Source organism: Megalobrama amblycephala, linkage group LG24 (genome assembly GCF_018812025.1).
Source record: "Megalobrama amblycephala isolate DHTTF-2021 linkage group LG24, ASM1881202v1, whole genome shotgun sequence".
NCBI classification, from domain to species: Eukaryota; Metazoa; Chordata; class Actinopteri; order Cypriniformes; family Xenocyprididae; genus Megalobrama; species Megalobrama amblycephala.
Window position 1 is genome coordinate 10,258,390 of NC_063067.1, and position 15,394 is coordinate 10,273,783.

A 15,394-nucleotide genomic window follows, 5' to 3' on the forward strand; every position below is an offset into this window, starting at 1 on the left:
GTAAATTAAGAGTTTATTGAGGGAAAAGTCATAGTTAATCGTTTATATATGTGTTCCCTATACTGAAATGTTACCAAAATAATGTAATGTAATGTTAACCCATAAAGCTAAGTAGTTTTTTTAAGTTTGATAATTAATCTGCTATGTCATGTTTATGACCGGTTATGATGTTTTGCTAATGTCAAGTTGTCATGACAAAGACACTGACAGGTTATGATGTGTTGGTTTATGTCAAGTTGTCGTAACAAAGACATCTCAAACAATGTCATCTTTGCATTTAAAATGACATAATTGAGCGAATGACACTTAATGACAGTTGTCATAAACATGCATAAAACCTCATTCATAATCATGACACGTGTCATGTCAAGATTATGAAGGTGTCATGTCAGTCTTATGCACAACCCTTCAAGTAAAGTGTTACCCAAGTTTCTTTTAAACAGCCACTTCTATAAACTCGTGGGAAGTATAGTTAAATAGGTTTTTTTTTTTAATAAATTAGAATTATATCTAAATTAATTAATAAATAAATAAAAGACAAGTCCCGTTCGAATAGGGCTTTAATGGAAAATTTTCTATATATTTTTAAAATGTAACTATTGTTTTTTTTAAATAACTACCACTCAAATGTTTGGGGTCACTATGATTTTAATAAGAAATTAATACTTCAGCAAGGCCAAATTAAAATGATCCAAAGTGACAGTAAAGACATTATAATGTTACAAAAGATTTCTATTTCAAATAAATGCTGTTCGTTTGAACTTTCTGTTCATCAAATAATCCTGAAAAAAAACTTGGTTTCCACACAAATATGAAATAGCACAACTGTTAACATTGATAATATTTAGAAATGTTTCTTGAGCATCAAATCAGCATATTTGATCATGTGACACTGAAGATGCTCAAGTGAAAATAATGCTGAAAATTCAGATTTGAAATAGGAAATATTATTTTAAACTGTATTATAATTGTATTTCAGTTGTATTTAAAAATTATATTATTTTAAACTGTAATAATGTTTTACAATATTACTGTTTTTACTGTATTTTTAATCAAAAAGATGCAACCTTAGCAACTTTTTTCTGTGCCGATCATAGCTACTCCACTATCTACACCATGTTCCCTGTTTTCTCCCTGGTTTTGGATAAAGATGTCAAGTCTGAGGTGGCCATGTTATATCCCGAACTTTACAAGGATCTTCTAAAGGTATCTTTGACCCTGAAATGAATAACCTAAGAAGATTTAGTTAATGAATCTTTTGTATGTGTGTGTGTGTTTTTTTTTTTTTTTTTTTTTAATATTAATAACTGTAATTGTTTTCAGGGACGGCCTCTCTCCTTCAAAACATTCTTAATATGGGTCTTGATCAGTATCTACCAAGGTAAGCGAATAATCTGGTTATTTTACCATATGGTGCAGTGCATGAACTGTGCAACAACCTTCACTCAACAAAGTAGTTGTGTTGTAAATTGAGTAGACCATTTATGTCTCCCACTGACTGAAGCGTAACTGTGTTTGTAACGTCCATTCAGAGGCTTTGTTAAGAAAGCGGCAGCAGCAGCAGCACAGTGTGGTGAATGTTGTTTCATCTAAACAAAACCCACACACGTGTTTTTGCTCGCCCGCACTGAATAGTTTATTTGTGTCTGTGGCTACAATAGTCGAATAACACTGGGAGGTTTTCCACGATGGCTTTTTGAGCCACACTAGCAGCCTCCACCCTGCTGTCTTTGTGTGTAAATCTTTCAGCATCACACTTTGTCATTCCATTCATTTATAAGGTGATTTGTTTGCTTTAGACTGTGCTCGGTATTTCCTCACTTCTTTGAGAGCTTGTTTTTAAAAGAGATGTCCTATAGCCCTCATTATTCATTCGGATGAGTCGTTTCCATCCAAATTCTCCCATCTATAGCATGTTTACATTTGCGCTTTAAATAGAGCCTCCAAAGTTGAATCGTCTTGAATTTCATGTATGTATCAATCACGTTTTTCAGTCCCAGTGGTGTTTGAGGTTGAGCTCAAAGTTCACAATAACACTTCAGGACAGGAAGCGCTCAAAAAAAGCTAAATCCGTGGAAGTGTTCTTCCTCTTCCTGAGATCGCCGATAGGGCAATCTCAGGGATTTGCTACGGTCTCATAAAGTGAATCCTCAGTTCTGAGAGAAATGGTTTCTTTTTATCTTGACCTCTGTCATATATTTGCTGCTAAAAATGAATACACAAAAGTTCTTTATTTAACTTTCCAATCCTTTACTCCAGTAATAACCTTCACCCATAAATCAGAGTAACACTTTGTTATGATACAGGGCTCGACAATAAGGACTGCCGATGGCCCGGGGCCAGTGTGAACGACGCTCGGGACGGTAGAAGGAACGGTCGCTTGCCCGATCGGGCCAGTGCTGTCGGGTGTGCGATATATATACCGTCTATGTGTATGATATCGTAATTGTTGATTTAACAATCTGAAATTATCGAGTATGTCCCTCACTTTACAAAAACCAAACAAAAACACACCCATTGAGTGTACGCATGCTCTGCGTGACGTAGTCTAGTAGGTTAGACTAGTGCGCGTGCATATTTAGATGCATGCATTCACTGCGTGATTTAGTCTATTAAAATGCCTTTAGAATGCCCCAGAATTCAAGATAAGGGGCAAAAATGCCCTAGTATATCTTTTATATTTATATCATTTAATATAGTTAAACAATATTACACAGCTCCGTTTTTCTCCAAATAACAGCAATTACAAATGTGATATTAATTTTATATAATTAATTAATATCAAGTGACTTACATTTAAGACACTAAATCGCCTGTTTCGCTCTATTTCGCCAACGAAAATATTTCCAAAGTCCACAGCATTGTTTTGCATCTCTGAGCAACACTTCATGAACGAATCAGCCGTTTGAATGAATCGGTTTAATGTCAATGACTCACTCATTAACAGTGATTCACTGCCACCTACTGGCGGGTTTAATTTCAGTGCCTTGTCATTTTTTTTTTTAAATAATTTCAAACAACAGTATTTAACGTTTTATATTTTCAACATTTCAAAACATTATTTATGCAACTGTATTTGATCTTGACTGATTAATAAAGTTTAATCTATAGTTATATAATTATAGATATTACAATTTCTGTACCTGAAAATCTTCTGTTTAAACCTCCATGAAAAACTTGAAAAGCATTGTTTATTTCATTTATATGTTTGTTCTGTTGTATTCATTTGTGCTAGTACTCGTAATTTGATTATTTATTACTATTTTATTACTTGCTGTTTATTTATCTAACAATATTTAAAATTTAAGTGAGTTAATCTAGTAGCTTTTGGTGTCATAACCTTATTTATTAAGATTACATGTTTCAAAAACAACGAAAACAATAACTTGGCTTATTTTATAGGTCCATATAGGTTACTTTAGTAATTTTTTGTTGTGGGCCAAGTGAAAATTTTGGCAGGGCAAGTAAATATTTGAACCATTGGCCTGACCGGGCCAGTAGAAAAAATCCTTAGCGTTGAGCCCTGTGAGATATATATATATATATATATATATATATATATATATATATATATATATATATATATATATATATATCATATGTCATATGATCCTTCAGAAATCATTCTAATTCACTGATATACAAACAGTATATGCTTTCACTAGAGGTCTTTTACTGAGCAAATGATTGATAGGTTTGTATATACATACACTCACCGGCTACTTTATTAGGTACACCTGTCCAACACACATTTCTAATCCGCCAATCACATGGCAGCAGCTCAATGCATTTAAGCATGTAGACATGGTCAGGACAATCTGCTGAAGTTCAGACTGAGCATCAGAATGGGAAAGTAGGGTGCTTTAAGTGACTTGAAACATGGTGCCTGGACAGGCTGGTCTGAGTATTTCAGAAACTGATGATCTACTGGGATGCACAACATGTTGAACCTTGAAGCTGAGGATCTACAGCAGCAGAAGACACACCGGTGCCATTCCTGTCAGCCGAGAACAGGAAACTGAGGCTACAATTCACACGGGCTCAACAAAACTAGACAATAGAAGATTGAAAAAACGTTGCCTGGTCTGATGAGTCTCGATTTCTGCTGCGACATTCAGATGGTCGGGTCAAAATTTGGAGTAAACAACATATAAACGACACAGCCTACCTGATTATTGTTGCTGACCATGTCCATCCCTTTATGACCACAGTGAACCATCTTCTGATGGATACTTCTGGCAGGATGATGCTCCATGTTACAAATCATCTCAAACTGGTTTCTTGAACATGATTCGTTCACTAAACTCAAATGATCTCCACAGTCACCAGATCTCAATCCAATAGAGCAGCTTTGGGATGTGCTAGAACAGGAGATTCGCATCATGAATGAGCAGCCGACAATTCTGCAGCAACTGTGTGATGATATCATGACAATATGGACCAAAATTCAAAAAGGAATGTTTCCAGCACCATGTTTAATCTATGTCAGGAAGAATTAAGGCTGTTCTGAAGGCAAAATGGGGTCCAAACCAATATTAGCAAGGTGTACCTAAAAAAATAAAAAAAAGTGACTGATATATAAAAGTGTACATATCCAGCATTCTAGAAGTCTCTTCAGCATCTTCAAAGATGCTGGTGGTAATAGAGATGTGCTGTGCTCTCTGCAGGTAGCATCATCATGTACGGGGCTCTGCTCCTGTTCGAGTCAGAGTTTGTGCACATCGTGGCGATCTCCTTCACGTCTCTGATCCTGACGGAGCTGCTGATGGTGGCGCTGACCGTGCAGACCTGGCACTGGCTGATGATCGTAGCTGAACTCCTCAGTCTGGCCTGCTACATCGCATCCCTGGTCTTCTTACACGAGTTTATCGGTGAGTATGCATTAATAAACACATGGGTCCCAAACAACATGCATATTATTTTATTTTTTTTATTTTATTTATTGAACAAGCATTTATAAGTTAAAGTTTATATACATTTCATTTTTGATTTATTTAATTTATATATATATATATAATTTTTTTTTTTTTTTTTTTTTTTATTAAGGCAAGACATTACTGGCAAAGAGATTTTGGCCTATTTGGCTTTTCATAACATGTTATTTAGACTAGTGTAAAGAAAAACATCCAAAATACACTTTTAAATGTTTATTTTATTGCATCTGTAGATTTTAATTACAATACAAATCTTGGAGCAAAGGGCATTTTTTCAAAATGAGCCAGAAATCTCCACTTCAGAAGCAATTCATACACCAAACTTTCCAGTTTTATCCCCGTCTGTATGTGACCTGATCCAGCAAAATGAGTCACAGTGACCCAAATTTCAAAATTGAGATTTTGGTATCAATGGAAAGATGAGACAATAAGCTTTATGCTTAATGATATCCTAGTCAAAGTCATACCTTGAATGGTTTTAAAGATATACCCATTTTTATGTTCGTCTGCCCTCTTTTTCCAATTGAAAACCTGAGAAAATCGCTTTTAAAGTTTTTTGCCCGTTTTTTTGTTGATATCTTTCAAAATCCATTGCATTTAAAGGGATAAACTATTTATTTTACAGCTTAATTTGACCAAAGACATTTTTATATATATAAATGCTATTAAACCAAGCTGAAGCTCAAATTATTTTAAAGTATTTATTTGAATTAATATTTTATAAGGCACTTTTACAAAGATTTACTAAAATCAGAAAGATTGAACAGAGGTGCTACATTTTTGCTTGAGAGAGAGAGAGAGAGAGAGAGAGAGAGTGTGTGTGTGTGTGTGTGTGTGTGTGTGTGTGTGTGTGTGTGTGTGTGTGTGTGAGAGAGAGAGAGAGAGGCAGAAAGACAAGCAAAGAGAGAACAAATAATGCTAGCCTATGGAATCATATCTTTGTGTAGGCTAGTTGACAATAACAGTGTAGAAAATACAAATTCATAACGGAGATACCAGCGTGTGCTAGTCTGACAGGAGGATGGCTGGACCAATCGCGTGCCTGTCAGTCGAAACGGGGCTTCCTATTGATAAAAATCAGCATTTATGTCATTGTGTTTACATTTCTAAGCTTTTTGATTGGTTCTATTCAACGTGTAACACCATATTTGTAGAGCAGAGATAGTGACGTTTCAGGGGATACCGGGAAATGCTCATAAGTGAGGAGAGGAGTTGAGAAGTTCATTTCCAGCGAATTTAGTAAAACCATGTCAAATTTAATAGCCATTTAAATACCTTTACTCAATTATCTGGACTACGAAACTTTGGGAGATTATTTTTGAAAGTCTGTTCTTTGAAATTAGAACGTTGCGATTTCTGACTCATTTCGCCAGAGCAGGTCACAAATTCTGAAGGTTTTTACATAGGGGTGTGTTCATATATCATTTGCCTGATTTTGTACATTTTATTCCTAAAAACTTTTTTTTTTTTTCTGGCTGTTGACAGTATTTTTTGATAAAAAGAGATTTGACACTAATATATTAATGCCTTATTCTGCCTGACCATATTCTACATCCTTAATCCTACCCAATACCTAAACTTAACAACTACCATACTGACTATTAATAAGCTGTAATTAGGAGTTTATTGAGGCTAAAGTTATGGTTAATAGTTACTTAATATTCAGAATTGGACCATAAATTAAAATGTGACCTGTTATATTTTTTCTAATCACTTGGGGTTGTCTTGCCTTAATCACCTTTTAGCATTTAACACATTACTTGACAAATAGTTTTGCGTTGTCCTTGTTCTTGTCATTTTAGTGGTATTATATGTTTCATCTATGCTTTCTGGTCAAGGTTTTGCTACTGCTTTATATCCTATTATCGTCATGAAATCCTGTTGTTATTGAACGATCTTGGCGTCATGATTTCGGGCATATCCAGGTAAAGAATGTGGCCACATTCCACAAAACCAATGGAGAGAGTTAAATCTGAATCTATAAAATGTGGCCATCTGCCTCAGTCAGCATTCCAGGGCCGCTGTGGCCCGTTCTCTCGTACGCTGTGTGTGTACGACACCGGGCAGCCCAAGCGCGGCCCACAGCGCTATACAGAGCTCACTGCGGAGGGAAATACCACAAGCCTGCTCTCATTTCCTGCTGCGTTGATGCTACCCTGGCCAAGGTCTTTGTGTTTATCAAAGTGCTTCTCAATTTGAAGATTTGCACACTTTACAAAGAAAAGCAATTGAGGATTCACATATATATGTTATATTAAATGCACACGTGCCAGTAGCTCACCTCTTTCACAATACTTATTGCTCGTGCTTGCGATATACTCACGGCAAAGTTTTTTTTCCGTTCTTTGCTTAGAAGTAAAAAGAAGCTGGAAATGCCATTGCAGAGCTATCCTATTAATGAACATGCCAATGCCGCCCACACTACTGAGAGCGACATTTAGATAAATATGTAAATATGTGCTGTGCTCTTTACTCTCAATAACAAAATAAACACAAGCGGTGAGAAAACAGCAGTTAAGAAAGCATTTAATCTGATATAAGAAGATATCCGATGTGGATATCAGGGCTGGGACAATACATCGATTCTCGATTCGCGATACAAAGAATCTGGAGCGATTCTGATATTTTCCGATGTATTGCTTAGAGATAACAGAGAATTACCCAGGTATAGTGAATTACAATCAGGGTTCAATGTGATTTGAGTAATTTCCAGGTCTGGAAAAGTATGGAAAAAAGAAATCAGAGTATGCAAAAATATTTGTGTTTCCAGACTATTGGCGCTATTCAGTTTTCAAATTTATCATACCTGCAAACTAGTCACTTTTTGGCGAAATTAGCTGTTTTGAGTCAAAACATGTAATTTATGTAAATCGTTTAGATCCGAAGAGTTTTTTTTTTCAGGGTGAGTGTGTGTCACAACATTCTCACAACAATCGAAAATGGGCTACTTTCCCATAGACTGGAGTGAGTCGCGATCTTTCTTGGTGGTCTGTGGCGTGACAGATCTCTGTAGCGCTCGTGAACCGACCATCTCTTCTGCTTTACTAGTTACAACACAAAATAAACATGAATGAACATCAGAAGGTATGTTGAAAGATAAAGTACAACTTACCGAAATCTGTATTATGTCACATGCAATCGATCAAGAAAGGCGTCAATAAAACAGCTTGTAAAAATGTCACATTTAGCCTACCTCAGAAAAGTCGTTCAATTTCCAAAAACGTCCATTTTGCTAAATATATGCACTATAGGCTATTGCATATTCATTGTATTTGTACTTAACATGTACTTCAATATTGAATGTAAAAATTTGTTTTATGACAGCCACCATTTAAATGTTTAGCCTACATAAAAAAAAAGAGTAGAAAAATAATTGTCATTAAAAATTTATTATAACATTATTATAAAAACTTTGTGTAATTGTGTAATTTAGCCTATATGCGCCTAAATTTGCCATGTACTGTACCTGATAGGTCCAAAATTAATCAATACTGAATCAAAGCTAATCAAATCACAAGCTTCTGAATCAAAATTCAGATCGCATTCAATTGTGACATTTCTCAATGCTCAGCCCTAGTGCCAATTTTTTTTTTTTTTTTTTTTTTTTTTTTCATTTATGTTCTTCATGTTAAAATCACAAAAATCTTCTTCTGAAAGGAGGTCTGGAAATTTGAGTATGGAAAATTATGGAATTTTGAAATGGAAAATGTGTAGGAACCCTGTACAATAGTCCAACTTTGAGGTAATAAATGCATGAATGACAGTTTCAAGGTCTTTCTTGGAGAGCATCGTCTTGATTTTGGCAATAGATCTTAGCTGGAAAAAAAAACTGCTTTTTACAACAGCACTAATCTGCTTATCTAAACTCAAAGTGGAATCAAAAATGACACCAAGAATTTTGACACAGTCTTGAACATTTGAGAATAGTGAACCAAGCTGATTGACTGTATCAGAGGTCATAGCTGATGGTGCGAAGATAATAATTTCAGTTTTATCGTTGTTTTAGCTATAAGAAGTTCATGTCCATCCTGCATTCTATGTCGCGCAGACAGGCAAACAGGCTAGACACAGAGTCAAGTCAAGTCAAATTTGATTTATATAGCACTGAAGGAGAGGCCCTGATACCCAAAGGTAGACTGTTCCAGAGCTTTGGGGCGGCTACAGAGAAAGCACGATCACCTTGTGATTTGCAACGAGAGCGAGGGACAGATAAAAGTAACTGATCACAAGATCTTAATGACCTAACAGCTGTGTATGGTTTAATAAGTTTAGAAATATAATCCGGGGCCAAGTTGCGCAATGCTTTGTATGCAAAAAGAAGGATCTTAAAGTCGACTCTAAATTTTATGGGTAGCCAATGCAATGAGGCAAGGACAGGGGAGATATGGTCCCTCTTTCTAGTTTCTGTCAGCAGTCTGGCTGCCGAGTTTTGAACCATCTGTAACCGAGACCGTGTAGACTGAGGTAGGCCAACATAAAAGAGAGTTGTAATAGTCCAATCGAGAAGAAATTAGTGCATGGATCACAATTTCAAGGTCTTTCCTAGAAAGAAACTTTCACTTTTGCTATGGATCTAAGTTGAAAAAAGCTACTTTTTACAACTGCATTTATGTGCTTGTCAAATTGGAAAAGAGGGTCCTCTTCTTTTTGCTTTGTACACTACCAGTCAAACGTTTGGAAACATGACTATTTTTAATGTTTTTGAATGAAGTCTCTTACGCTCATTAAGGCTCCATTTATTTCAGAATAAATACAGAGAAAACAATAATATTGTGAAATATTATTACAATTTAAAATGATGGTTTTCTATTTTAATATGCTTTAAAATATAATTTATTTCTGTGATGCAAAGCTGAATTTTCAGCATCATTTCTCCAGTCCTCAGTGTCACATGATCCTTCAGAAATCATTTTTTTTCTTTTTTCTTTTTTTTTTTGACAGAAATTAATACTTTTATTCAGCATGGATGTGTTTAATTGATAAAAAGTGATAGTAAAGATTTATATTGTTAAAAAAATATATATATATTTTGAATAAATGCTGTTCTTTTTTAACCTTTTATTCATCAATGAATCCTGAAAAAAGCATCACAGATTCCAAAAAAATATTAAGCAGCACAACTGTTTCAACATTGATAATAACTGAGCTTCAAATCATCATATTAGAATGATTTCTGAAGGATCATGTGACACTGAAGACTGGAGTAATTATGCTGAAAATTCAGCTTTGCATCACAGGAATAAATTATATTTTAAAATATATTAAAATAGAAAACCATAATTTTAAATTGTAATAATATTTCACAATATTATTGTTTTCTCTGTATTTATTATGAAGTGAATGCAGCCTTAATGAGCATAAGAGACTTCATTCAAATACATTAAAAATAGTCATGTTTCCAAACTTTTGACTGGTAGTGTACAAAGCAAAAAGAAGAGGACCTAGAACTGAACCTTGGGGTACACCATAAGGGATTGGAGCAGAGGATGAAAAACAATTCCCTATTTTAACAGAAAACTTACTCCCTTAGAAAGGATATTGTATTAGTTGGATATCTGTCTCATAAATAATTTGGATCTCATTGCTAATGCATCCAAGTCCTTCAACATAACAGTTTCCTTTTGCCCACCAACGTCACATTGAGAATTCGTCATTGGATCTCGGTGCGTATCCTGGCAGAGAAGATGATGGATCCATGATGGCGGAGATGACTTGTGTCCATCTCAGGGCTCACGTTCACAGCGCAGGAACAAGTGTCCTTTCAGTTGTGTTGATGAGGCGTTCCGACACTGCAACGCTCCGAGTGCCGTCCAACTCCACTGGTGTGTGGCACCTGACCACATTAAACAAAGACTGGTCAGTGACTGTGACGCTAGTTTCCAGAAATCACACAAAACATTTTGGCCAAACTACATTTCAGCTTTTGATCTGTGCCTCTCCTTCTACTGACCTGACTGTGGTCTAAGAGCATTTCACAAGCTCTGTTTTGGTGTCGTTCCCTACATTTCTGGGAATAAAGGTTTTAAAAAGAGCCAAAGGATTATTCAGCAGGAATTGTAAGTTTTGTGTACGAGAATAGAACAAAAGCCCTGATGGGAAAGACTTTTACGTGAGTGTATGACACAGACATGAAACAGACCAGACTTATGGATCTTCGGGGGGATTGACAGTGATATCTATATCACAAATTTATGTTTTATTAATTATTTAATCTGCTCACACCCATCTGATGCAGAATGAAATGGCAACCGTTGGCAAAATCCGATTGGTTGGTCACAATGAAACTTCTTGGGGTTTATAGGTTTTTAAGGCTTAGTTTAATAAAAAGTTCTGCATTGAGCATTTCCGAGAAAGTTCCAGATTTCCCACGGTCATGGAAAACCTAGAAATATTAAAGTCCCCCTGCAATCAATCATTTTATCCCTTAAAACTCATCTTTGATAAACAAAATGTTACATTTAAAAGTTTTTTTTATCTTAAAAATATCTATAAATATAAAAAATCTTAAATAATTGCACAGCAGTCAGTCCACATAAAAAAATGGTGAAAAATATATAAACTTTGTAATCTTTTAAACTTTAAAATAAGAAATAGTCAGTTGTGAGACATAAAAACACAGTTTCAAGCAAAAATCTTGAGTATCTTTCACAGATTTGATGCCACTATCCTGGCAAACTTTTCCATCTTCTTAACATGACTTTGTTTCCTGTTAGATGGATCAAAACATTCTCACTAATTTCTGGAAATATCGTAAAGTCAGCCAATCAGATTAGACCTTGCCAGATGAAGAAACTCTTTGCAGTTTTGTGTGCAGTATGAATCAGAGTCTGCGAACAGACTATGGATGGGCCGTCTGAGACTGTGTCCAGCAAATGTTCGACCGTATCCAAATATATTAACAATATTTAACAAATATATAACAATATTTTTATTTGTGTCCCTCACAGATGTGTATTTCATCGCCACCTTGTCTTTTGTGTGGAAGGTGACAGCCATCACTTTGGTCAGCTGCCTGCCGCTCTACATCCTCAAATACCTGAGACGACGCTTCTCGCCTCCGAGTTACTCCAAACTGACCTCTTGAACCCTTTACTGCCTCAGTGGCCTCGGTCCAGCTTGCTCTCCAACCGCTAACTCGGCTCAAACAAAGCTAAAAGTGCTGGAACGTCAGGTTTGATTCACTCCTTCATTCACCCTGATACTAAAATAAGTCTGATTTTTCAAATTTTTGGTCAGCGAGCCAGTTTAGCAGTCCGGTTAGCCCTGAACAGGTGCTCATACAGTACCCTATGAGAATGGACGCTTGTGTGACGCAGTCCAGACGCCATTCGCTCTGAATCATGTAATTTCTCTACCGTTTAAGTTTCAGTGAATCACTCTCCCTGAGGAAGACTAAACAAACCGGTTAGCTTTTGGGAATCATCCATGAGGCAACAGGGAAGTTTTTCCATGAGATTTAATAATCTATTGCTATTATGCGTCTCCATTGCATTGGTATTTTCATGTGACAAGGGAAAATTTGCACAAAGGGGAAAAGGGAAATTGGAGTGAACTTGTTTTAGGGTTTTCTTGGTACCTTTTTCTTTTCCAAAACTAGTGAATTTATGTGACTTGAAAGGACTTGATCAGGTTGAAAACAGAAAGTATGTGTTGTACGACCCCCCCCCCCCCCCCCAAAAAAAAACACTAATATTTGTAACACTTTACAGTAAGGTTCCATTAATAAATGTTTATGCATTAACTAATGTACAAATTACAGTATTTATTAATCACACAACTGCTCATTGATAGTTCATGTTAGCTCAGGTCCATTAAATAATTTTAAGAGATACATCTTTTGTTTTTTTATGAAAGCTTGTTTCCACCTGGGAATTAAAAAGTAAAAAGGTAATTGTGACTTTTTATCTCGCGATTCAGACTCTAAACTCACTATTGCAAGTTTAATATCTCACAATTCTGAGACAAAAGTCTGAATTATGAGGTATAAACTCACATTTATGACTTTTCCTCTTTAAATTAGCAATTACAAGATATAATCTTGCAGTACTTTTTTATGTAATTGTGACTCGTCTCTATCTTGTAATTCGGACTTTATAACTTTTAACTTTATAACAGTTGTGAGTTTGTCTCACAAAATTCTAAGAAAAAAGTCTGAAATGCAAGATACAAAGTCTCAATTCTGAGAAATAATGTCTAAAGTCTACCTCGCAATTCTGACTTTATTCCTCAAAATTGCGACTTCTCTTTATTTCTCGCAATTGCGAGTTTGTCTCTCAATTCTTCATTTTTTGCTATTGTGACTCAAAATTGTGAGAGAAATTGCAGTTGCGAGTTAAGACATTTTATCTCACAGTTCGGAGTTTATAACTCACAATTGCAAGTTTATATCTCACAATTCTGAGAAAAAAGTCTGAATTGCAAGATATAAAGTCTCAATTCTGAGAAGTAAAGTCGCAATTTTGAGAAATAGTCAAAATTGCAAGGTATAAACTTGCACTTTTGACTTTTTTCTCGCAATTGCAAGTTTCTTTTAATTTGGACTTTTTCCTCATAATGTGAGATATAAATTTGCAATTGCGAGATATAAACTTGCAATACTATATTTTTTTGCAATTATGACTATTTCTTAAAATTGATCAATTTTAATAGATAAATTACAATTGCAAGTTAAGTCATTTCATCTCACAATTCTGGAAAAAAAAAGATATAATTTCACAATTCTTAGTCGCAATTTTGAAAAATAAAGTCAGAACTGCAAGGTATAAACTTGCAATTCTGACTTTTTCTCGCAATTGCAAGTTTGTCACTAAATTCTGACTTTTTCTCAGAATTGTGAGAGAAATTCGCAATTGCGAGAAACTTGCAATACTTTTTTTTTTTTTGGAATTGCGACTATTTCTCAAAATTGTGAGATAAATTGCAATTGCAAGTTATAGTCTTTTTATCTCGCAATTCTGACTTTATAACTCGCAATTGCGAGTTATGTCTCCCAAGTCTGACTTTTTCCTCAGAATTGTCATATAAATTCGCAGTTGCGAGATAAACGATACTATTTTTTTTGTAATTGCAACTATTCCTCAAAACTGTGAGATAAATTGCAATTGCGAGTTATGTCTTTTCTTCATAACTCACAATTCTGTGAACAGATATAAAGTCGCAATTCTTAGTATTCGCACTTCTGAGAAATAAAGTCAGAATTGCAAGTTATGAAGTCAGAATTCTAAGAAAAAAAAGACTTAACTCACAATTAATCTTACAATTTTGAGAAATAGTTGCACTTGCAAAATCTCACAAACTTAACTGATGTTAACAAATGGAGCCTGATTGTGAAGTGTTACCACATACAGTAATATGTTGGAAAGGATGTCCAGATCGGATGATTCTCGTGCTAGTTTGAGTGTGTAAATGGGCAATGAATTTATTAACTAGGTTAACTGGAAGCAATGCAGCTGTTTTATTAGCATACTAACCAACCACTGCTAGTCACCACTGCTTGAAAGGCATGGATGGTACGGTGCCATAAATAACAATGCTATTTTAGCATCCACCCTGTCCACAGTAGTGTTTGTCCACTCTTGTGGTGACCTCTGACGCTAGACATGCTCACTTTGTACCCCAACCTCCCCCGTCTGACCATTATGACCCGTACTGACTACTCTCAATAACTGGTTTACAGAGCCAAATCCCATGATGCATCAATCAGCACTAAACGCTGTAATCTTCTCCTCGAGGTGTCCTTAAAACCCAACGTTTGTCTCTGTAAATGATCCTGAATGCGATGTGCACTTAGCATTGATCACTATGTTGGTGTCTGTGTTTTTAGTAACTGTGCCATATCATCTCTTTCACCTTCAGACACATTATTGTTGAATTGACAGACTCTCATCATATTCGACTTCTCTTGCATGGATCAGAGTTTGTACAGATTGTGAGATTGTGATGTGGACCTAGACTTAGACCGAATGCCATGATCTTCACCTGACTACTTTTGTGTTGACTGTTTTTTATGTTTATATGAAAGTACTTTTTTGTTTGTTAATGTAATCTGCTGAATTGTAAATAACAAAATGGCTTTTATTTATTTATTTTTTTTCTTATTTGTGTTGGAATTTGCACTCTAATACTTGCAGAACAAAAAAGGGACAAGTGTGTCTCAGGATAAAAGGTGTTGAAAATAAAAAATAAAAAATCTTTTCTTAACTAATTCTCTGCTTGTTTCTCAATACAATATAATTTCTACAAATATATATATATATTTATTCCTGTGATCAAAGCTGAATTTTCAGCATCATTACTTTCAGTATCATTAACATTTCTGATTATTGTCAATGTTGAAAACAGTCGTGCTGCTTAATATTTTTGTGGAAACTGTGATATTTTTATTCAGGATTCTTTGAACAGAAAGTTAAAAAGAACACCATGTATTTGAAATATATTTTTGCAACATTATAAATGTCTTT

General features: G+C 35.1%; 1 protein-coding gene across 1 annotated transcript in view; it reads left to right on the plus strand.

The window, feature by feature from the left end:
* LOC125259851 (probable phospholipid-transporting ATPase IIA) overlaps positions 1–12,608 on the plus strand; it is a 58,537-nt gene extending 45,929 nt beyond the window's left edge. Inside the window, exons 25-28 of the mRNA XM_048177804.1 lie at positions 1,098–1,206; positions 1,324–1,381; positions 4,668–4,871; positions 11,882–12,608. Of these exons, the coding sequence (XP_048033761.1) occupies positions 1,098–1,206; positions 1,324–1,381; positions 4,668–4,871; positions 11,882–12,018 (508 nt within the window). The 3' untranslated portion in view covers positions 12,019–12,608. The remainder of the gene's footprint in view (positions 1–1,097; positions 1,207–1,323; positions 1,382–4,667; positions 4,872–11,881) is intronic.
* Positions 12,609–15,394: the final 2,786 nt, after the last annotated feature.